At 32.2% G+C, this 26,865-nt stretch overlaps 1 protein-coding gene across 1 annotated transcript in view; it reads right to left on the reverse strand.

Moving 5' to 3' along the window:
- Positions 1 to 11,223: 11,223 nt before the first annotated feature.
- Positions 11,224 to 26,865, reverse strand: part of LOC123694350 (prolactin-releasing peptide receptor-like) — a 61,233-nt gene continuing 45,591 nt past the window's right edge. The window contains exons 2-3 of the mRNA XM_045639760.1: positions 18,003 to 19,406; positions 11,224 to 11,926 (exon numbers count right to left, since the gene is read on the reverse strand). Of these exons, the coding sequence (XP_045495716.1) occupies positions 11,899 to 11,926; positions 18,003 to 19,318 (1,344 nt within the window). The 5' untranslated portion in view covers positions 19,319 to 19,406 and the 3' untranslated portion in view covers positions 11,224 to 11,898. The remainder of the gene's footprint in view (positions 11,927 to 18,002; positions 19,407 to 26,865) is intronic.

Here is a 26,865-nt window from a genome sequence, read left to right on the forward strand (position 1 = left end):
TTTCATTTTATCAAGTGCTTTTAATTTTAGGAGAGGTAACGTCTCATTTCTGTAGGGAAATTAAGATATTAAAATGTAACTTGGTAAAAGGTGAGGTTGTTTTGTTTTAAGTGAATTAGGTTTAAGTGATACTTTAGTATTAATCTTTTATTTTATACTAGCTTTTCGCCCGCGGCTTCGTCCGCGTTTTCAAAGAAAAACCCGCATAGTTCCCGTTCCCGTGGGATTTCAGGGATAAAACCTAGCCTATGTTACTCGTGGATAATGTAGCTTTCGAATGGTGAAAGAATTTTTCAAATCTGCCAAGTAGTTTCGGAGCCTATTCAATTCATACAAACAAACAAACAAACAAAAAATCAAACCTTTCCTCTTTATAATATTTGTATAGATCTACTTACTTTGGTACTTTACTAAATAAAAAATGAAATCAAACCGAACTAAGTCAATTTTATAAATGTATGTACCTATTTCTTCTAACCTAATACTTCTAAAAATAGAGACGTTTATAACTTTAATATTATGAAAAATACGTACCTACGTACGTTTTTTACAGAAATACATGTTTTCAGCATTTTATTTAGCTAATATATAACACAACCAACATTTATCACCGTATTCTTATGAAAAACTGAATAAAAACGTACAAAATATACGTAGTTTATGAATATGCTTCGTAAGCAAATAAAATTCTAGTGTGGCTCGATCAATCATACAGAAGAGTTCACAGTGGGATGATTAATAACGGTTGTTGCTAAGCCCTCTGTTCATTCTTGCTTTTGTAAATTTACTGGTGAGTTGATGATAATAATTTTGTAAAAGGGTATCTTGTTATTTAATTCACAAACTGTGACAATAATCAAAATACATAGTATTATTGTACTTTAAAAGATAATTTATTTTATTGACCTCTACCCGGCTTCGCCCGTGCTATAAGTTTACGTTTTCTCTATACCCGGCGCGGCCTAAGATGATCCCTATGACAGTTCGTTTTAGTGATTGCTCGTATGATGGATCGTGTCGATACTTTACTATTTTATAGGCAAAGGCGTGGTTTGCATTCAGCCACGTCGGTAAACATGTTTTTACAAATATTATAAAATGAATTTTTAACGTCTATTAAGTATCTAAACGAAACGGTAAGTAAAACGAAAGTTTTCCAAAACATAAAAATGCACCTTATCATTTTCTCGTAATTTTTAACCCGTTTAACACAGTGTATATTATTTTATCATGAAAATGGAATCCCCCATTTAATTTTTCTAAAAAACTTATATTATCATAGGTTAGTAAATTAACGCGAACGGTAATTAATTAATTAATTATGCTGCGAACTTCTGTTCCATTCAATAGTGAATGAATTATAGCTTAAGCATGGAAAAAATGTGAACTCGTTTCAATTATCGAAATTTGTTTATCGATACTTCCGCACTAGTCGATAAATGCCAACAATGTAAGTTTTGAAGGACGTAAACGTAAAGTCAGATTGATATAATTTCTCGTAAATGTTAAGAATTGTTATAATTCCAACGGAATATCACTGTAATGGCATAAAGCTACGTAAAAATTAATAAATGCCATTTTTAGACGCCTCCAATACGTTTCTAATTTAATGGTGACGCCATTACAAGTTTGTCTCTTGAGAATAACTGTCAGTGTCATAGGGATCATCTTAGGCCGCGCCGGGTATACATAAGAACCATCCTCGTACTTCATTTAATATAATAAAAAAAAAAAAAAATTATCGAAAACGGTCCACCCGTTCACGCGTGATGCCGTGACCAAGGAAAATTTATGTGTTCTGTATATATTTTAATGTTTCTTAAGTAAATATACATCTATTTGAACTAAATGTTGCACTTAATTCCTCGTTATAAGAGACAGTATATTTTAATGCCGTCATTTAGTTTGTTAGTTCTAGTTCAAACACTTCTTAGTTAGAGCTTCTGCATAACTAATGAAAACGCTGATACAAATTTTATGAAAGATTAAGGCGGGAAAAACATCGCGCGGTTGAATTGCCGCGTTTTTTTAGCTGTATATTATTTACTAGCTGCGCTCCGCGGTTTCACCCGCGTGGCTCCGCTTCTGTTGGTTTAAGCGTGATGACATATAGCCTAAATCCTTCCTCGATAAATGAGCTATCCAACACTGAAAGAATGTTTCAAATTGGACCAGTAGCAGCGCGTTCAAACAAACAAACTCTTCAGCTTTATAAAATTAGTACAGATTATTATTGTTATTTTATAAAATTTTCATGAAACTAATAATATATACTGTTATAGTGAATTTAAGTAATAGTTTTTATGCTCAATCATTTGTTTCTGTAGTGAGAAGGATATCAAACAAATTTTGGAACATTATACATGACTGAAAGTGTCTAATGAAGAGAAATGGATTGGCTATTTATTAAGCTCCTGAGAGAATTCTGATTTACAGAGGAAAACAATCTATTAAATAACTTAATTTGTCTTTCTTTACAACACCAAAAGAAAGGACATTAATCGCCAGTAAACGAAATACCTTAATTCCATGATTTATAAAGTTTATGATATTATTTATGCAAATAGATTTATATAAATACCAAGAATGATCTGATTTAGTTTACCAGCTTTCTTATATCATATATATTTCTAATTGGACAATTCTGGTTTATATTGGGATCGAATTTTCTAACATAATATGAATCTTAATTTTTTAATTATTGAAGTGAAACTTCTTTATCGGGGTTGGAAAAAATTTAGTGTAACATTTTTTCGTTATACGTGACATTTTTCCGTTACGCGCCATCTTTTTCTTATCCCTACCACGCGTGATTCCACGAATTTTTCTGTAAAGTTGCATATAGTACTTAAATTATTTTTTGAAAAATAAGGTCATAAAGAAGTTTCACTTCTTACGTGTGTACTAGTGTACACACGCACATATTTTAAATCATTTCTGATTCTTGCGTCCCCTGTCTATTTTTTCATTTTATTAAGAATTTATTTTAAATTAATCTTAATTAAGAAACTTTAATATTATGGATATAGTTTTAAATACTTAGTGTTCAGTACCCCGCTTTGACCGAAAATATTATTTTTTATAACTACTAAATTAAATAAGGACAGAATGTGGGCGATGATAGATCATAGTTATTTACCGAGAACTATTTCTGAAACTTTTGCTTCATGATCATGACCTTTGAACAAACTTCAAAGGGAGCCTTTGGTCCTTTCCAAAAAAAGAAGCTTACTTTGACCTATATTTATCACATTTTTTATTATAAAATTAAAATCTATTCTGCCCGGGTTGACTTTAGTTTTCAATTTATTTAGAAAGATCTTAATCCAAAGAGAGCCAAATTTAATAAACCAATTTAAATCATTAGATTTATTCATCTGTTCTTGACTGATAAATGAGATAACTGACAAAGAAGTAACATAAATTTAAGGAAGGCTTTTTAACTGCATATTAGTTGACACAACTGAAACATGATTTTTTTCCTTTTTACGGTGCATTTACACCAAACAAGCGAATGCTGATTCAATCGATTGAAAGTAAACAATCACGACACAAATATTGCTATAGCAACTCAAGAAACGCTCAAGCAAATCAATAGTGCTAAGAAGGAAATTAATTAAACAAATGAGAGTTACGTTTCAACGCCGACGTCACGTTACGACGATGACGTCACGTTACGGTAATGCTGTCAAGTTAAACGACCGATGCAAATGTTGTGTAATGTCCCTTTAATAGAGCTAGGAGTGACGTAAGATTCCCTTTATTACCTACTAACTTTACATAATTATTTTAGCACGAAATCTATAGGTTGTATGAGTGTGAAATAAAAATACCTTTGAAAAGGTCCATATTGGTGAAAATGTAGACGTTTTGAATATAATAAAAACTATACTTGAACCGAAAGTTTTAGAGACATAAAGATATCAATTGATTTATTTTATACTAGCTTTCCACCCGGGGCATCGCCCGCGCAGTCAAAGGAAAACCCGCATAATTCCCGTTCCCGTGGGATTTCCGGGATAAAACCTATCCTTTGTCCCGGGGTAAAAAGTAACCTATAAACTAACATAATATTATTAGTATGGATATATGAAACTTTTTTTAATAAGCTAGTGTTGGCTTTTTTTAATAAAGGAGAATGGCGAAACTGGGCCTAACTGTTACAGAAATCATAATATATTTAAAATTCATTATGTTATTTTTAATAATTCTTGGTAAAATATTGACTTCTGATTCTATGGGAAAACAAATCTTTGAAAAAAGGGATAATGTGTTCACTAACGGCATTGTTATTTAGATTTCTATGACTACCGGTCTTATCAAGCAGAGATTGTCAGTGTTGTCAGAGTAAAATAGTTGATATATCGATTAAAACGAATGAATATTTATTTTCATTTTTAGTTTTATATAAAATTCAAATGCTTTATGAATCAGAAATATAAGTTAACTGCGTCACATATTTTATTTTTAACTTTTTAACACGCTATTTATTTAGGTAATTCTATACATTTTTACATAAGGAGGCCGCACTTTGTAAGAATATTTATGAAATGTTGCTGGCCGCTTCAATTCAATTACAATGTCATGTTTGTCGATTGACTTTTCACATTTCATTGAGGTTTTTCGTAACCTTACATTCAACTTTGTGCTTGTGGTTAACTTAATTTCTTCATCTTTATCGACTTTCGCTACGTATTACGGACACTGACGATCTCTGTTATTACTACCAACCAACGCTTGCACACCGGACTTTGATTACCTGCCTTTACGACTCACTACTGCTACCCTACCTGGACACCGACTTTGCATCCTATTTTTCATTTACAAAATATATGAACTGCATCAACTGTGGTATTAATGCTAATCGTAACAATGCTATACGTATGCATTTGTTACAAGATAACGCAATAATATCAATTATACAACGGTGGGCTGCTCCTCTAACGGTTAGTGGATTAGTATTATCTAAGGTATTTAGTACTAGCTAATGAAATCAAACAAAAACATAAACACACATTGTTTTATATACTTATATATTCACTTAGTGCTCTCATAGGAAGGGAAGCAATAACAGTTTATTGTTGTAATTGTTTAGTAGGAAGAAGAACTGTAGGTTTCTGCTGTCACGTTACACATAATATAAATACACATAATATGGCACCTTAGCACATAATATGGCACATAATATAATACACATAATATGGTACCTTAGCTGGACAAGGTATCAACCAGATTTAATGCCACCAGCACAGTTTCTGGATGATGTGTTAATTGTTTATGATGATAATGATGAATAAACGATTTATGAAAAAACGTGTTTTATTTTATATATAAGTACCTACGATGTTTTGGTTGGTACTCTAAAAGAATAAAAGTTCAATCCAATATCTCTATTACCTAACTGTTCTTCTGTTACACTTTTTATCTAAATAATGTATTTTATAGAATATAAACTTACCTCTACTTAGAAAGAAACAAAGCTATTCATTGAACTCGAGCAAACCTAACCTCAATTTTAGTGACGTTACATGATCAATATCTCTGCTATCCCATAGAACAGATCTTTAATTGTTATATGTATTTATAGAATCTGTATATTTTTATATATTTAACCCCACATAAATCATCAGTGTAACGATTAGGCCCAAAGTCCTATGGGAGTTCGCCATTCTCCTTTAGTAATGTAACTAATACGAGATATTTATTTAGTTCAAAAATTTGTCGATACCAAATACACTTCCTATTTAAATTCCCATTTATTCATTAAAATGAATACGTGTCAAGCTTAGGTGTCAAGCGAACTATTAATAATTGCACAAAGTGCCAAATATCACCTTATACATTTATCACAGTAACATCAGCCATTGATTAATTTTACCCACAAGAGCAATATCCTAATAACTATGTCCAGAATGCCTCATCAGTTACATCAGAATGCAGCTATTCATTTGATTAAGAGGATAATATACAATGGTCTATAATTACCACCGCGCCAATATATTATAACGACCTTTTTAATTACCTGGATAGTAGCTTTACAATTAATTATTGGTTAATAGGTGGGAGTAGTAGAGTGAGCAGCCTCGCGAATGTATGGAAATATCTCGATCGCAATTGATTTTTCCTAGTGACAAATACCATTTTCCAAAAAGAGTAAGACTGTCGCGTCGGTGTGTTTTAGTCGGTAAGAATCAGACAGAACCCACGGCTCCTTCTTCGGAGGCTGTGAGTATCTATGTAAGATTTCCCCAATATAAAAAATTGGTCACACATGTGTGTGTACTCATATCATAGTCACATAAAGCTAGTGTGTATATAAGGTGTATAATGGTCTAGTATATAAGGTCATTAATTGAAATAAAGCCAGTCCACACAGAGCGACGAGCCTCGCAAAGTAATTGCCGCGCGAAGCAGATCGTTCAGAGTGGACGTTGCTAAGCCGAGGAAAATGACGTCACAAGCGAATTCTTCGGCCTAGCTATCAGCTCGCTCGCGCATCAATTACTTTGCGAGGCTGCTCGCTCTGTATGGACCAGGCTAATAAGAATTAAACTGGATAATGCAGCAATAAATTTCAACCTGGAAATTGGTAGTTTAACAGTCTAGTACTTCTCGTTCGAGTACGTAAAGCTGTCGGTACTGCGAGTGATCTCTCTTCAATTGTGTCGGATTTTCCGTTCCATTGGTCTGCGAGAAAAGGAATAAAATGCACCTGTATTTGTGCACCTATTTTATTATGTGTTTTTAGAAATTTATAGAATCAAGCTCTAGTTACACAAGTTCACAGATCAGATAAGTAAATTTTATGAAAGTGCAAAAAGTATTAACTTTTTTGTTTGTACGTTTGCGTGTTTTTTACCTTAAGGCCCTCTTTTCCTGAAAGTTTAGGCATTTTACGCATTGAGACGAATGTTAAACGTTACGATTGTTGAAAGGCTTTCTAGTCTATCAATAGTTTATCAATAATATACCGCAGGAACTGTCTATCCTTTATTTAAGGCCCAATTTATTTCCAAATTGCTTTTTTCCCCTGTGATTTCTTATAATCGCTTTCGGGAAAAATAGTGGTCTATAGTCTGTTACTACTGATTTGATTTATGACATTTTTGTCGATATCAGAGATTGAACCTACATATATATATATACCTTTTGATTCGTATGTCCAAATCATTACCGACTTAAAAATAAAATTAAGTACCTACCTAAAATAAAGTATTGCGAACGATTTCGTGGGAGAAAGCTTGTATTCAGTATAATTACGATAATAAAGATAAATTAATGAGGAGCAAATTCTTTCTGGAACTCTTCATAGTAATTATCTTGTTCAGAACATTTTAATCGTACCTTCAGTACGGAGACCTATAATTTATAAAGTAACGTACGGTATGGCCATTATGCAGAAAGTTTTAACATTCCAAACATATGTCATTTTGATAGAATACGCATTTTCAAGTGCGATTATAAGTTTGAAACTAGGTTGTACGTGTACCTATAGCAGGATGAAATACTTCATGAATAGGACTGATACTATTGTAAGCAATGTAATTATTAGGCTTTACAAATGTAATTAACACTTTGTGCTGGTTGTGTGCGAACATATTATATTATGAAATTTAAGCTACAGAATCATCATCATCATCTTCAGCCTTTCGATGTCCACTGCTGGACGTAGGCCTCTCCTAATGCATGCCACTGAGCCCGGTCGTTGGCTTTTTCGTCGTGGCCAGCAACCTTGCGGACGTCGTCACTCTATCGTGTAGCACCGTCCTCAGCTACAGAATACTATGATGTGCAAAATTTCAATAAAACTGCCCAAACATTTATTAGGCGTATACATAAACAGCTATTTGATATGAGACTAATGTAATATTTATACCGTTTTCTGTGTTTTTTTTTTTAAATATCCAAGTGTAGTAAATTGATATAATCTTTGTTTTAAAAACGTAACCTACTTATATATTATTTTTATGTAAAATTCGTTTTATCTCAATATTTTTTTCCGGATGCTTTCTGGAGGTTTAAATAAACTTTGACTCTGTAAAATAACCTTTTGACTTAATTCCCAAGGGAAGGCTTCTATGTGAAACTCAAATATTTGATTTTAAGATTTAGGCTCTCATGTGTTTATGTATTCCGTTTGTGTCTGTTACTCACTGGAATTTTTATGTATATTTAGTAGAGTCATTGTTTTAAGCCTATTTGAAATTATTTTTGTATTCTCTAAAATAAAACTGAAATGATGTAGGTAATTTTTTTTAATAAATATTGTACTTGGTAACTTATCCTATCCTACCAATCCTACTAATATTATAAATGCGAAAGTTTGTGTGTTTGTTACTCTTTCACGCAAATACTACTGAATCGATTACAATGAAATTTACCACACATATAGAGGATAACATGGATTAACACATAGGATAGGTTTTATCCCGGAAATCCCACGGGAACGGGAACTATGCGGGTTTTTCTTTGAAAACGTGGGCGAAGCCGCGGGCGGAAAGCTAGTTTTTCATAAATTTAAATTTGAAATATCGTTTGGTGAAATTATTTAGAATCAGTTTATTAAAGTAACTTAACTTAAAGATGCTAAAAGGTACTCCCGAAATTAGATAATAAATTAGTGAACAGATTAAGAATTCATATAGAATTCGCTTTTCCACACTTTCATTAATGAAATGACTCCCAAGAGGTGTCACTTGATAGTTAACAATAAACGCTAATTATCTAGTATCTACCCACGCTGAGAATTAAGGAAAAGATAAAATTACAAAAGAGTTAGGTTAAGAAACTGCGTAAGTAATGATTGAAGTGAAACTTCTTTATTTGCTTATTTTTTCAGTTTTCAGTTCATTAGTTCCATTTTGCAAGTCATTTGCTTACCTATTATGTCATAATATAGTCATAGAATAGTCATAATGTACCTAATCATAATAAAATGTAATAATAATAATTATCATCTAATTTGGTTGTAAAAGTCGTAATTTGTAGTTCATAATTGAATTGAATTGAATTTGAACTGACGTAGTTAACTTATCAGTTCTGTAGGGATGGACATGAAAAGGAAATTGTATTGTGTTATTGTCGGAAATTGTATTGTGGACGTTGTCGATAACATGTTGTGTGCACAAGAAGATGGAAGGGGCACAATCATGTTATTATTAGATTATTCTCGTGCCTTTGACACAATTGACATCGCCCTACTGCTCTCCAAGCTTGTATATTATGGGTTGGGTGATAATTGCGTTAAATGGTTTGAAAGTTACCTGAGCAATCGAACACAAACTGTTTCTGTCTTAAATGAAGACGGAACTAGATCATATTCTAATACCAGTATCGTTACGAGAGGGGTTCCTCAGGGTTCAATCTTAGGCCCTCTTTTATTCATATTGTACAGTGCAGATGTTGTCAAAATCATAAAGAACTGCAACTATCAAATTTATGCTGATGACATCCAACTCTACTACTCATTTCATCCTAATGAAACCCTAGAGGCAATTGACAAAGTCAATTCCGATTTGAATGACATTAACTTGTGGTCTGAACGCAATTCATTAATTCTTAACCCATCCAAGACAAAGTTTATGATATTAGGTAATCCAAAAATAATCAATAGAATTAATCAATTTGACATAAATGTATTAATTAATAATAGGAAACTTGACCGCGTACATGAGGCTCGTAATTTAGGAATAATTTTTGACGAGAACTTAAGATTCGAGAAACATATAAATACCATTATTTCCAACTGCTTTTATCGACTTAAGACTCTGTATAGAATACGAAAATATATTGACACTACTCTCCGTATCCGACTTTGTGACGCGCTTGTACTATCCAAGTTTAATTATGCCGACACAATGTACGGACCTAGATTGCTCTCACGGACAAAAGCAGCAATTCAACGTGTACAAAATGCTTGTGCACGTTATTGCTGGAATATACCGCCTCGAACTCATGTTAGTCCATATATTCAAAGTGCTAAGATATTAAATATGGAAGCTCGAAGGCGCTTACATTTTGCCACTCTTCTTTTTGGTGTCATGCAAACCAAGGTTCCATCATACCTATACCAAAAACTTGCCTGGATGGGTGAGCGCAGTGCCCTAAGCTATCAAACAAGATCAGCATTTCAAAAGCTGGCCATACCTAGACACCACTCCGCAGGGTTCAAGGGAAGTTTCCGATACAGTGCCACCAAGTGTTGGAATAATCTTCCACCACCACTACGTAATTTGCGCAATAAGGAAAATTTTCGACGCAAATATCGAAATCACTTACTTTTAAACCCTCCATAGGGGACTTGGTGGCGCTGAGTGTAACTTCCTTTGCAAATATGTAATATTTAATGTGTAAAATAAAACTTGTGATGTTTGAGTTTAAGTTTATTTATTTTCAATTGTTTTTTTTCTTAAGTGTTTGATATCTTGATTGCATGATTTGCTTTGTTTCTCCTTTGGTTTTATTTATTTTATTTTATTTTTTGTCTTTTATTCATTTTGTTTTCATTACTTTATTTTTATTGTTTTTATCTCTTTTAGGTTTAAGGTGTAATGTATTTTTATTATTTTATTGTTCAGTGTGTGATTGTCAACTCCAAATGTCATAAGGGGCCACTGAAAATCAGTGGTGCGAATGGTCCATCTCATCATTCGTGCCAGATACTGAGTTGGTCCCTTTTGTCAACAGAGAAATGTCCAATACCTATTATCAGCATTATTTTCTTATACATATTTTATTACTAAGTATTGTTATCTCTTATTTTTACTTTGAATGTTTTTTTTTTTATCTTGTATTGTATGTTTTTGTGTGCTGTTGACAATAAATGTTTTATTTATTTTATTATTTATTTATTTATTTATTTTTACATTAAAGTCTAACCTATAAAAAAAAAATATACAAGGATATTATAATAGAACCTGATGATTAAGATAATATAAACTGCAAGCCTACACTAAGACAGCTTGTATCGTAGGCCTGCAACCCTTCCTGATAGTGGTACTCATTATATAATAAGTTTTAAAAATTATCTGATATTATCAATTATTTATACATAGAGTTTAGCTGAATTTAACGTTAAACTATGTTTTACCACAAATTATAATTTAATACTAGGTACTGTTTTTCTATCAACCTCATTTCTTATGATCTTGATGAATATCAAATTGGTTTCAATCTATTTCAATTTTTCCAACAACCAACACTGGAGGATATAATAAAACAAAATTGCAAAATAATCAACTTTTATTTCATCTCCAATCATTCAACATACAATATGATATACATTTGTTATGTTTATACATTAATTTAAGCATAATCTATTACCTATTTTGATACTACGTTCACTAACTGTACAATAAATATTTTAAAGATAATAAATAATGTAATCTAAGACACATTTATATTTGTTTCTTCATAAACTCGAAATTTCAAAGTTGGATTGTAACCAAAATTAAAAGCATAATACAAAGAATCAACATCAATACAATTTTTTTTTTTCAAAATAAATACTAAGAATAAGTAGGACAATCCAATTTGAAATTGGGCTCATAAGTTTATTCAAGAAACATAATAATTTAAAACTAGTTTTACGAGAATTTACATCTAGATGTTTACGAATAGGCCGTTTGGATACCAACTTGCGAATACAGAGATCTTAGTATTAATTTTTCTATATATTACAATAACTATAAGCAACTTATCTATCACAGAAAGCAAAACAATCACAAAGCTATATAACTTCCAAACATCAACGAGTAACGCGTAAAATTTCATATTCCGCGTAACATAATAATTGTACATAACATTAAAACAATTATTTACAAATATATAGGAACCTACAATTTAACAATTTAATGTACCATTTAATTAACAATATAATATTAATGTTAAGTCCGTCACTTATTCGTTGCGTGCTGTCGGAGAGTTCCTGCAACCAAATAAAATTTTAATTAATACTTGATATCTTCAATGGGTCTATGTAAATTGAATTTTGCGTTGGCCTAATTCTATTTGGGGAAGCCATTTGGGCCAATTGCTCTGCTGCCATCATTTGCTTGTTAAATGTGAAAATAACGATCATACGAATGCATAATAATTTAGTAGGACCAGACCATATTTATAATCGACTAGCTTTCCGCCCGTGGCTTCGCCCGCTTCGTTTAAAACTTAGAAAATAATATTCCTCGAGTACTCTATCTATTTAAATAAACTTTCCAAATCTGTTGCGTAATTTTAAAGGTCTAAGCGCACAGATACACAGACGGCAGAAAGTGTTTACTTTTATTGTATACTAGCGGTCCGCCCCGGCTTCGCCCGTGATACATATTTCGCAATAAAAGGTACCCTATGTTCTTTCTTAGGGTCTAAAGATTGTCTGTGCCAAATTTCATCAAAATCGGTCCAGTAGTTTATGCGTGAAAACCTGTGTGAAAACCATACATACATAATTACAAACTTGTGTGGTCGATGTTACAAACCTTTCTTCTTTATATTATTAGTATAGATATTGCTGTGAATTGATACAAAAATTAATAATTAAACCACATTACATTTACAAACAGAAAGTTGATAATGTATATATTTAACAAAATTAACATCTAACAAGTAAAAGTAATGAAATAAATTTCATTAGGGGTTTGAGTTTGGTGTTGTCAAACAACTAAGGACAGTGTCAAGTGTCAATAGAGCCTGTTAAGTGTGAAATATCGACAGAAGTTTGGTCTTTGTTAATTGAAGCATCGATCTACAAGCAACTGTCGCCCATTAAAACGGAGATCAAAGCCTAATTGATAGAGCCTACGAACTCAATTTATAAATAATATTTGATAGTTCACAAATTTGGAATAATAAGTTTGTAAGATACAATAAAGATAGTGTGTAAGAGTGTGTACATATTTTTGTTTAAAGGAATTAAATTCTATTGATTTTAAAAGTTATATGGTGACGTTGTTTTCTATAAATATATTAGATTTTCTGGCTTGAATATATGTAGTTATATTTGCTGATACTTATTTTGTAAAAATGAAGAAATATAAGAAGAAATTTAAAATCCATACTAAAATAAAAAATTATTATTAAAAAAACAAAATACCCGACTGCACACTAAAAAAAGAGTAAAACAAGCCCCACAATAATATTGATCAATCAAATGCTAAAAACTAATTATGTAATACCGTTTAAACAATACCTATATTAAAATACACTACAATATGTGTTCGTAATCGATAGTTAAATAAACAGAAACTTATTTTGAATACAAATTTACTGAATATAATTTATAAATGTTGATGGAAAGCATCGCAGGCGGGGACCAACAGAGGCTTATTTATAGTCATTTCGGTTGTGCACCATTTAGCAGAATTTTCGTTGGTGGCGGTCAAGGTGGTCCCCGCCTGCGATGCTTTCCATCAACATTTATAAATTATATTCAGTAAATTTGTATTCAAAATAAGTTTCTGTTTATTTAACTATCGATTACGAACACATATTGTAGTGTATTTTAATATAGGTATTGTTTAAACGGTATTACATAATTAGTTTTTAGCATTTGATTGATCAATATTATTGTGGGGCTTGTTTTACTCTTTTTTTAGTGTGCAGTCGGGTATTTTGTTTTTTTAATAATATTTTTTTTATTTATAACTTTTTAGCTGTTTTTATTTAACGAAAATGTTGTAGATGTAGAAGACTATGTATATGTAAGTACCATTTTAAATTATTTCGACGACATTTGGCTTTAGATTACGAGTGATGTTACTCCGCAACATAACCGCACCGCGCCGCGCGCCGCATGCCAGGCCACGCCCTATCTTTTTGCTTGCTAACGCATGAGTTGCTTTGCGTTGACGCAGAATTAACATGTTCCCGTGGGAATTTTGAGAAAAAACGTATCCTATATTAATTACTTCCGTGATTGAAATGAATCTAATGATACCGCATACATATTTTTTTAAAGGGAAATTTAGAAAAAATATTATTATGTCTTTATCCCGTGGGACTTTTAGGATAAAATGTATCCTATGACACTCCCGTAATCAAGACAAATCTAACGATACCTCATACATCAAAATCCATCAAGCCGTTTAGGCTACAGGTGGTCACAAAGGAAAAGACATACATACATACTTACATACACTCGAAAAACATTACCCTCCTTCTTTGGCAGTCGGGTAATTATAAATGCGAAAGTAACTCTGTCTGTCTGTCTGTCTGTTACTCAATCACGCCTAAACTACTGAACCAATTTTTATGAAATTTGGTATGGAGATATTTTGATACCCGAGAATGGACATAGGCTACCCTTTATCCGGGGAAAATGACGCAGTCCCGGAAATCCTACGGGAACGGGAACTATGCGGGTTTTTCTTTGACTGCGCGGGCGAAGCCGCGGGCGGAAACCTAGTAAAATATATGTGATAAAGTGTAAACCACATCATGATGTGGTTTTAAACTTTTCATTCACGATTCTAAACGTTTCATAAATAATACAAGAGATGGTATTGAAAGGAACACTTAACTTTTCTAAAATAAAGTTTATTTTAGAAGCAAAAGAAAAGCCAAGCCTGTTAACAGCATGCCTCGTAAACTCTGTAGCTAAATGCAAAGTAATGTCTTGAGGAACAAGAACCAAAGGAATAAAGCTTATAAAATAGAAGGGAGTTGTTATTTTCTAACACAAAGTGAAAGTTTGATTGAAATAAAGAACGTAAAAAGAAGAAGCATTCTTGAGTAAAAATAATAATTATTTTCATTTCCACGCAAGGTAGAACACAATTTTATCAAAAAAATTCATCTTGAGCTGCAGACAATGTGAAAGTGAATTAATAAGTATGCTAAATAATTATTAAGGTAATCATCATCAGCCCATATACGTTCCCACTGCTGGGACACGGGCCTCCTATGAGGGTACAGGCCATAATCCACCACGCTGGCCAAGTGCGTGTTGGCGGATGACACATGTCGTCGAACTTTTTAATTCTTCGACATGTCGGTTTCCTCACGATGTTTTCCTTCACCGTTCGAGCAGTGGTGATGTTACAACATGCGCAGATAAATTGAAAAAATCAATTTATTTCCTGCGCGCTCGCCTGGTCTCGAACCCCGGACTTATCGATTCGAAGTCCGAGGTCTCACCACTGAGCCACCACTGCTACTATAGATATATACTGTTATTAAGGTAAGCTTAAAAACTTCTCTTTAGAAGTTTAGATCAATATACTTCGATAATATCATATGAAAGACGCTTGAAAAGTAATCATCAGTTTATCGTATGAAAATTTAAGTGATACTAAAACCAGTGATTTTATTCCTCTTTCAGATTCCGTTAAAAACATATGAACATTTTATATATATTTATATACATGTCAACAATAAGGGTGTGATTTTAATCTCCTCAAAACCCACTTCCCGTCTAAGCATTCTCATCTCCTACTTAAAAATGTATTTGAGAGCTTACGAAGCGACTTATGACGTCATATTATGCTTAAAAAGTTATAAAAATTGTATTAATTTTAAAAATTGAAAATACGAAAGTATTGATGTTTAGTTGAATAGATTTGAACAAAATATTACTCAAGGTTACATTAAATAATAGTCTGTAATCGTACAAGCATAAGATTATTTAGTAGCATGCCATCAAACGCAGTAATGAAATGAAATGAAATGAAATGAAATGAAATGAAATGAATTTATTCGCAAGAAAAGTGGTAATACATTGGTGTTATGAGAGAACATGTTCTACACAATTCGCCAGTCACAGCTGGCATGCGAATGGTTACATTACCTAACTAAATTTTACAGTGCTTGTAAAATTTTAAATTTTAATATAAATTCAAATCAAATTAAATAAATTAAATTAACTTAAGTATTACATATTTGCATCAAAAAAATCATTTACATTATAATAGCATTTGTCAATTAACCAGTTTTTAAGTTTAAATTTAAAACTATTTAACGGTAGCTCTCTTATATTTTTAGGTAAGTAAGTCATCAATATATAGAATCTACATCAAATAATACGTAGTTCGCTACTTCATATAGAATTGTTATCTAAAAACAAATGTATTGGTTGATAAGAACTTTAACTAAAAGCTGATCAAACAAGCATGATGACGTCACTTATCATCACGTCATATTGTACTGAATTACGAATGCCATTGTAGGTCAATATTTTTCAGGTAATAGGATATTGAAGATGCTACAGGCATAGAATCTATGATAAAAGGGACAGATTTTTTATATCTCAGTGTATAAATATGTACATATAATGTAATATAAATAATAATTTATATAATATAGGATACTGAAAAAGTATAAACGAGTCTAAATGATTGAGTCAACACTATTATTCACAGACTCATAGTATTAAAAGTATTTATTAATACCATAGTCACCATTTATTCAAAGGTTTTGTATTTGAATTCATTTACAAGTATCTGAAGACAATTATCGTAAAGGGTTATTTAATAAGTGATCTTAAACTGAGCAGTACAGAAAATTAGGGCACCCCTATTTGTAAATAACAGTTGTGAGGAGCTAAATCACCGTTTTAGTACTATAATACATGTTTAATTTAAACAGTAACAAATAGTTTAGCTCGAAAGTTCTAGAAAGTTCCAGAACAACTTCAATTAATCGTGCCTATTCTTGCCCCTAATGCCTTAATGTCGGATTATGCTTATTAATGCTGTTTAGAATTCAATGAGGGTATCGTTTTGACGTCTACATAATCATTTAATATTCCAATAACTAATTTTGTACTTGATCATTTTATTAATTTGCGGTTGCGTTGGCGTATTCATTTCGATGTTTTTGTTCTATCTGATAGAATGAGCGTCTTTATTATCTCCGTTTTCCAAGAACAACCGCTACGTAAATGTAATTCCAATGTTTAGATTAATGCGGAAAATTTATTATTTGAATTGAATAAAAATAATAATTTGTGTACATTTATTTATCAATCATAGACGATAATATGCTTTGACTTATTTTTAAAGTGAAACTTTTATTACATCGTCTCAAACTTTTTGGTCTGTGTAGCGCATGTCGTGTGACGATACGTACGATAATTATCGTACAAATACGATAATTTTTAGTTAAATGTAGTGTGAAAAAAAGTTTCACTTTTACCGTGGTTTCATAAAACCACACAACTTTTTTTCAATTGCCTATATTAATAATAATTAGAGATTGTGATTAAAGTTTCGACATTATTATGCTGCAATATAAAGTTGTTTTCGGGTTTCTTTGTAGTTGTTGTCTATAGAAACCACATTATTATTATATGTTAAAAAGTTTCTTTATAAGATACAATTAAAAGTTTTTTTAATTCAGAGTAAGTATGATATACTTAACGGTAAAAGTCACAATAATAGGAATTCTGGCAGTCAAAATAAATGAAAGCTAGAAAGCAGAAAGCCAACATAAATCGTATTATCTCGGCACAGAAGCAATTGCCAAACTCCTAACAGCATTGACTAAGTTCTCACTAGACTAGAACAAAGTCAATTAATCACACAAAGAATAGGATCAGACTTAAACGGGGTTGAGTTAAACATGGAAGTGTAAACATCTAAGATTTGTACAGCTGCTTCCGAGTCGTTATTCCGAGTTTATCTTGAGGTTTAGTGAATTTTTCCAACGTTTGGAACATGTGAAATGTTGGAGGATGCTTCTCTTTCAATTTGGAGCGCAAAGGATTTCGCTTTTGAGACATCGTGGCTTCACTTTAAAATAATGTGATTTCTGCACTGACTTCGTGACTCAAAAATGAAAAGAAATTGTGTTTCAGTTGCGTTGAGGGTGTATTTGAATGTGCATTTACAAATTTGTACTCACACTGTATTTTATTTTGAAGTTAAAATCAATATGAGGGATACAACACAACCACAACGAAAATGCTTAACTAATATTAATCTACGAATAATAAAGTAATGTAATAAATGTACACAAAAAAATAGAACACATTAATTATTGTTGTTATTCATTATATTGCTGATACTTACAATTTGATTACTGACTTCGTTTCTTTTGGTTCATTGAATTGCGACTCTTCATCAATTAGCTGCAAATTAATATTATCAGATTTCATATGAAACATCGTTGTTTTATCTTCTAATAGAATATTTTCGATCTCGACTCCTGGATCTTTCCGTCCATTGCCATCTAATATTCTTTGCTTTATTGATGGCCCTCTATTGAACGAGGATGCTAGTAATGTTTCTTGTATCGTCTCATTGCCGTTGCAGATTTTATCCGCCTTGTGTGTCGGCATTCGACCAGAATGGTAGCTATTTCTCACACCGCCCGTTGATTCGAAGAAAGGCAATACTTGTTTGAATTCTTTCCTAAAATTATCGTTTAACCAAGCATATAGGAAGGGATTGTAGCACGTAGAAGCCATTGCCATTGAATGGGCAAGAAAAAAGGACAAATAATAATATTTCCACTCAGTCATTTGGGCGTAGAAATCGTTGAATATATTTATTAAGTTCAAGGGTAACCACGATATTCCAAAGATGGCGACCATTGATATTAACATTCTGTTCGTTCGTCTCTTTCTATCTCTATCTGCTTCTTCTCTTCTGGTATTTTTAGCACCAGGTTTTGACCTCGCACGGTCGTTTAATCTAATACTAACACACGTATAACATATAGCTATAACTAAAAATGGAATTAAGAACTGCAAAACAGTTGTGAAGACGCCAAAGATTTTTCTAGATTTATCTGAAGGCCAACTTTCTTCGCAGTACGTTTTATTATTTGTAATTTGAATGCCCATAAACAAGCCATAAGGACACGTGACTACTAACGAGAAGACCCATATGAAAATGATTATGAATATGCACGTATTGAGTTTCATCCGGGGATGGAAAGGGTAGATAATAACAAAGAATCTATCTATGGCTATTGAGGTTAAGGTAAGTGTCGATATGTATACGCTCGTCCCTTGGGCGTACGGCATCAAATGACATAGCGATCTCCCGAACACCCATCGGCCGAGGAAAGTGTACATAGGAGTTAACGGCACGGCGAACACACATAGCAGTATATCAGACAGCGCTAGATTTGTTATGAATAGATTTGTAACTGTTTGCATAGCTTTGTTCCTGAACACGACATAGCAGACGAGAACATTGCCAAATACACCGAGAACGAAGATGATAGAGTATAAGATACAAAATGCGACTTGAACTATTTTGACATCTATGATATCGGTGGTTCTATTGGATTTTGGCTCATCTAGTACTTCGACCGATTCGCCGGTGAGAGTTTTTAAAATGAGCACCCCTCCCATGAAGGCTGTTCCGTTGAAAGTCATAGCTGGTTCATAGTAAACTCATTTTAAACTTGTTTAAACGGTGCTATCGTCTTGATCTTGTTGTTTGTTGAAGTTCTTGCCAGTCCATCTGGAAATAAAGGAAAATAGTGTAAGAGCAGAGTTTTTACTTATTGCAATATATATATTTAGAGATACTATGGGCAATAGTACTAAAAATCCGCAAAAAAAGCTGGATATTTAGAATATTTCCTACGAAGTATTCATACAAAGTTTTATTTCGAAGTAAGTGTTAAATGAAATTGTGTGATTAACAATAAATTATCTTCGAAGGTCTGAAACAAAAGGCGTATAAAACATTTTTAATTTATTACCGACACCTGATTGGCAAAGTTAACATTCTGCCCACGTATTTCCCAATCTGTGCTAGTCATAAATGCGTAACAGTAGATCTTATTACAACGTACAAAAGGGCTACATTTGCTAAATGTACCGTGGGTCTAATGTTGTGTCGATAACAGCATGTGTTGTTGCCATGACAACCCGTATGACCCCATCAAGACGAGGACACATTAACACACATAGTATATCGTAAATTCGTGAAATAAATGGTACAATGAGAGTTATGTTATTGGATTGTGAACGAACATAGATTATATCGTATCGGAGTTTGGATAATATGCTAAATTCCTTCTAGGAATTCCTTCAAATATTCGAAGTATTTGAAACAATTAACTGTTTTAACTGCAGTTAAATATAATTTTCGTTTTGAAATTGTAGTCTGTTATGAATCTGTGAAATTTTGCGTCTGGTATTATACATTTCCAAGATATTGCTAAGATAAACGATCTCTTGTTTATAGAATCATGCATATCATTAGATTTGTTTTCATTTTAAGTATCAAAATTAAGCTCTACTAATATTTTTAAAGTAAAAAATAGCCTTTCATTTTCTCAATTATTATTGCAGACTAAATTGCAAAAGTCGAAAACATAACCTCTACGAAAGACATAATGATATGAGATTTTCGCGAACATTTTAAATACGTAGCAACGCAATTAGTGTCATGTGTTCTCTTAAAATTGTACATCTGCAGAATTAAATCCACATTCAGAAATGTATAGAACTTTTGCAAATTACAAGAATACAATTATCTACGTATCTACACATAGATATTTGGAAAGTAAGACGCTTTCAATTATTTTCGGTATTAAAAAATGTTGGTCAAAGTGTAGCCTTACCCACCATTACAAATTTACCTAACTCATTGTGAGAAAAATTTAACTCTAAATACGAGAATTTTCTTATGATATTAAAGATTTTATCACATGTTCAATTTCGTTGAATAAACCGTATAAAAGTTTATTTTATACTTTACTCGCAATTATATATCGGAAATTAAATGTCTGGATGGCAATGGATTCCACCAGTGATAAACATAATCTTCTTAGAAGTCTGACTATAAGCGTTAATTCACAACAAAGTCACAATAAGCTAGTACGTCTGATAAAGTCATTTGTAATTATGCGGGTCCACACAGAGCGAGCAGCATCGTGAAGCATCGAGCTCCACAAAAAAAAAGTAAAAAATACAAATAAAATTTAGAGTGCAAAGAAAACAGAAAATATTCAATGCTAACTTCCTGCCTTTGCACCATTAAAGACATATTATCTATACTAATATTATAAAGCTGAAGAGTTTGTTTGTTTGAACGCGCTAATCTCGGGAACTACTGGTCCGATTTGAAAAATTATTTCGGTGTTAGATAGCTAATTTATCGTGGAAGGTTATAGGCTATATAATATCATCGCTACGATCAACAGGAGTGGAGCCACGGGGGTGAAACCGCACGGAGCAGCTAGTGTTTAATATATGTATAGTGTATACCATAAAACAAAAAATAATAGCAAGCAGCACTAAAATCTAATAAACTGCAAGACAATCCGTGTTCCCTTACTAGTTAAAAATATGAAAGCGGGCACGTGCCATTCGTAACAAGCGTTTAATACACCCTTCAATCATAGCGAGAAATGGTCTTACAGTGCTCAGCAATCGTGGATAAAATAGGGTGAAAATGATTTATATAAAGCGCACTTTGTTATACTGAGCTGCATGTGGCAGCCTCTCGGTTAGATATTTTATGGGCTTTAATTATTATTGTGCCAGTAGTTTTCGCAGTGGTTTCTCTCCGTCTTAGATTAGGTTCAACTTTGTCTTTGTTTTTTACTGTTTATCTATCATATTTAACACCGACGTTGAAATAACGCAAAGGCATTGAGCCCCCAGCGGCCCGATCGGTCCACGACACAATAGATTTTCTATTGTGTCTGTGATTCCGGGGGCTGAGATAATAAACCTAAATGAAATGAGAATACGAAGAACGAACTTTGAAACTTTAATATAGTTTGTTTTACGCTTATGCAGAAAGTTACTACTAACTATAAATTAATCATAATGGAACATCTCAACTGTCTCTACTCATATGATAAATACGGGAGTAACTGTGTATATCCGTCGGCCTGTCTGTATCTTCTTCGCGCCTACACCACTGAACTCTTTTGAATATATACATATGTTTTATCCCCGATATCCTTTTCCTTTTATTACGCGGGCAATGCTGCGGGAGGAAAGCTAGTTAAAGTAATTATATCGATTTCTTCCAAGCAACTTAATATTTGTATTTGTAATGGACGAGAATATTAATTGTAGCTATACCGTAAAATTTCACAAAGGGTTGACTAAATTAATAGCACGAAGAACTTTTTGTCTTTAACAATGGAACTCCCATAAGGATAATCATGCTTTCAGTCGGAAACTATTAAATTAAACGGTTTTGTCTTCCGGGATTCGTTTCTTGAGTGGCTCTATTTTTAATTTTATTTTAATATTTTTTTCGTATGTTTCGAAATATTATTTTTTTTAAAGTAGGTAAAGAGTTTTATGCTGTCTTAATTCTACATTTGATAAATAGTATTATGTCGTCTATTAATTATTGCTTTTATTGTAATGTAAAAGTAAAATAAAATGTACTGTATTATTGAAGTGAAACTTCTTTATCGGGGTTGGAAAAAAATTTAGTGTAACATTTTTTTCGTTACGCGTGACATTTTTCCGTTACGCGCCATCTTTTTCTTATCCCTACCACGCGTGATACGACGTATTTCTGTAAAGTTACATATAGAAAATCATTTTTTGAAAAATAAGGTCAAGAAGTTTCACTTCTTACGTGTACACTGGTACACGCATACATTTTTTTTTTTATAAACAGCCACGTGTATTTTAGTTGGCTCGTCTAATTCCAAGTCTTGCGTAAATATTGTGAAGTAGGTACTATACATATAAAGATGATGTACTCGTAAATATTTCGTCAATGAAATACTTCTTGAGCTATCCCTTTTCATACACTAATAGGGTAATGGTAATAACTCTACAATTTTGTCTGAGTACTCTAATAAGGGACTATTGAACTATAGAGTGTTTGAAGATGGGTCTTATTTCGTAAATATATCATGGACCTTTAGGTCCTTATATTTTTAGGAGACTGGAAATTTAAGGAATTTTTCAAATGTTATTAAGAGTTAATAAGTATAAGTGGACGTTGTAGAATTATCTAGAGATTAAAGGGACTGAGTTTAATTTTCTTTCTCCGTGCTTTTATGTTTTTGAAGGTATAGGATAAGTCGATATAGGAAAAGTTAAAAGCATAAACATGATATATCTATACATTTTATTAAAATATGGTCATACTAAAAATAGTTATTAAGAAGTAAATAAGGTTTTGTGTATCATGAAATTTAGGGCCGGCTTCTCAGCTAGCTGATAATGTTCCTAATAGCCTATTTGAATACATAATATATACTATACATTTAATGTATTGCTAATATTGCTGCTAATAGTCACAACTGTTTTTAACACAACTTTTAACTGACAGATAAGCTTAAAAACATAATGTAATAGGCCAGTACAATGACTCTGTAATGATCAACCCGTTCTATAATATAAAATAACTTACTAACAAAACTGTTCTATTGATCGTTAATTTAATGATTGTCTAACTTATTTGAAAGTGCTTCAACATTTTTATTTATAAGTATCACGTAATTTTGTTCTGAAAGTCTCAAATTATTATATTAGTTTGTAAAAGCCATAATTATTTGCCACTTTGCTGGTGGAATATTTTCATCATAATTGGGTATTTTAGGTAAGTTTGTTGATATTTATTTTTATTCTCGATGTAAGTTAGATAAAATTAAAGGCACAGTTAAAGGCAACTTTTCTTATTTGTGAATATGTTTCTTTATAGGCACTAATCTCAGAAACTACTGCTTCGGATTGAAAAAATATTTCTGTGCTGCATAGTCCATTTGTCGAGGAACGTTATAGGCTATACATCACGCTACGACAAAAAGGAGCGGAGCAGTGATAAAAAAAAGATGTGTGGCACTCGGGGACTGCCGCGTTAAAGCTATTGCATAGCATGCCTTCAAGCCACATCTCCGTGCCCGTCGGAGTGGTGAGCGTGAGGTTTTTCGTTACGCAATTTCTGGATTCGGTCCCCGCGCGAGCTTAAAAAGACGTATAAAGCACAAGGCACAACTAGTACTATATGAACTAGTTGTGCCTTGTGCTTTATACGGAATCTAAAACAATTCGAACTCAATACAACATAGCTTTGACATATGAATTGTTATATTCAAACATGATTCGCTTGATAAGGAATGTACGCTTGACGACACAAATAGTTGGGTAGTATAGGCAAATTTGTTCAAACAAGCCCAAATTGACAATTTTCGATATCAAAGGCGAGGCTGTGTGAGATATTAGTCATGGGTAGGTAGAAAAACTTTTAGGAACACGATTTACTCTGGAAATAGATTGAAATCACGTGTATAATTTATTTTAAGTTATATTTTGAAAGCAGTTTTATTACCTACTTTTTTTAGTAAAATGTTAATATGCATGATTGTTTAAAATTCAACGTTTTATTATGGTTTTTAAAAGGTTAAAGATGTCCTTTGTTTTTTTTTTACGATCACATGAAATCTTAAAACTTTATATTTCAGTGTAAATGGAACATCTGCAAGATTAACCAACAAACAAAGAATGAATTAAACCCTTTTGTTACGAGAATATGTATGTCATACAAGGACATACTTTATGATAATAAGCCACTTGAAATCTTGGGTCGGATCTGACCTCAATGGTGCAGTGTTTGCTTTCCCTCGCTTTAACAGAAAATAGTTAATGCAAAATAAACATTGATATAATCGTGAATGAAATTATCATTTAACAGAGATATATAAGTACAAAATAAACTGGAAAACGATAATTTAAATCCAACAGCAATACAGGTTTTCAGTACAGATAAAAAAGGTTTGTTAGGTTCCGCGTCAGTCCTACAATCGAAGGATTTAATACCCTGTTAAATTTTAATAACGTTGATAGCAATGTTGGTAGCCATTATCCAATAACTTAAAACGCGGCAGTTAACTGAATAGCTATACGAAAACATTTGCAGTCGTAAAAAGGAAATTAATGCCGTCGCAAATTAATGGGGAGCCTACGGATCTCACGAAGAATTCAATTTACGTGATTACAACCATTTTGAAGGTTGACTAAATTACTGTTTTGTGTACGTCTGACAATGTATTTACCTGCTTTATACTTTGTAGGTTTTTTGGTAAACACAATGTTTTACTGTGTGCTAATATTAAGAAGGTAAACATTGTTTACAGGCTTTTCTACATTCTGCGAAAATCCAAATTAATTATTTAGCATGAAAAGGTAAATTACCTATTAAAATAAGTTAAATTGGAGTAAAAACTAATGTTCATTTATCTACATGTTTTCCTGTAGATATAATCCTAAAAAATGCAACGTTTTAACTCAAACGGTGCTGTACCTACTTTTGCTATGAAAATCAAAGTTAGTGTTTAGTTGTATAAACTTTAAAGATGTTTCGTCGTCATATTAAGTTTATGTTCATGTCAAGATTTCGAGAACATAACATTAGATACAAAGACAGTTTAACTAGATAGTTATTACATAACGTTACTATGATAAAGTCGTCTTTGTAAGATACGTGATTTTATATAAAACTAGCTGCTCCGCGCGGTTTCACCCCCGTGGCTCCACTCCTGTTGGTCGTAGCGTAATTATATACCTCTATAGCTTATAATCTTCCTCGATAAATGGGCTATCTAACACGGAAATAATTTTTCAAATCGGACCAGTAGTTCCCAAGATTAGCGCGTTCAAATAAATAAACAAACAAACAAACTCTTCAGCTTTATAATATTAGTATAGATGTGTCTATTTAAACTGGTTGGCTTTAATGAGATTCCTATGTAAGTAATCTTATATTAGGGTAGGTCGCTACTTACTAGAATGCAAATTTAAAATGCCCCATTTATTCAGTGTAAACAGTTTTTTCTAGTGATGCAACGAATACGAATACGAATATTCGTATTCGCCGAATAGTAGACATTTACCGAATATTCGTATTCGGCGAATATACGAATATTTAAAAACGAATATTTTTGTATGCAACTCTATTTACTACCTACAGATTTAAAAATCGCGCGTAAAAATATGACGTGTGCAGAGACTGCTGATCCACTGGCCTTTAGGCGAGAAAATGTCCATTTTTCAAGTCAGAAAAACTCGCCCAAAAATATTTTTCACTGAAGCCATTTACAGTTGCTTCGGAAAGACTTTTTTCAACGGCTGGAAACATCCAGACTGAAAAAAGAAATCGCCTAAACCAGAAAATCTATTACGAATTTTATGTTTTTTAAATAAAAATTTGCCTATTGTAAATTTTAATTATTAGAAGAGTAAACATTCATAAAATAAATAAGTCTTTTATTACCAAGGCGAAATATTCGTATTCGTATTCGTATTCGCCGAATAGTAGATTTGATATTCGTATTCGTAAAAGTAGTATTCGTTGCATCACTAGTTTTTTCGTATTATTATATTCCTAGGAAATAATTCATAAACATCATTTAATTAATAACATTTTAATTAATAAAACAAGGTCAGTGTGTGTTTGATTAATATTATATTAAAATAAACATTACATGGCTTTGAACGGTACAAATCAAGCGTTGGAAGGTTCTCTATTGTTTAAGCAGTCTGTTAAATAAATAATATCAAAATAATGGCTTATTGTTTGATTTCAATACAGTTTTGAATCTAATTGATTTATGTGAAATCAGATTTATTTAAAACATATCGCATTTTGTTCATATCCGAAATTGATTAAAAAAAATTCAAAATTATTTATTTGGAACAATAAAACATACAAAACATTACAAAACTTTATGAACGATGGTACTGGGAATCGTAGAACTATCATAATTCTATGATAGCCTGTCTACAGTATTCTATATCCATTTTATTTTAATTACGTCTAAAACACTTATACAATAGTTGGATCCGACATTTGTGTTTATGGATAAATTATTTATTTTTAATAAGAAAATATATTAATAAACAGTTTTCACATATAAACTCTAGTTCTTAATACTCTTGCATGTGTTAAAAATCATGATTGCAATGTATAGGTAATTTGACTTAGGGCCGAT

Source organism: Colias croceus, chromosome 9, assembly GCF_905220415.1.
Source record: "Colias croceus chromosome 9, ilColCroc2.1".
NCBI lineage: Eukaryota > Metazoa > Arthropoda > Insecta > Lepidoptera > Pieridae > Colias > Colias croceus.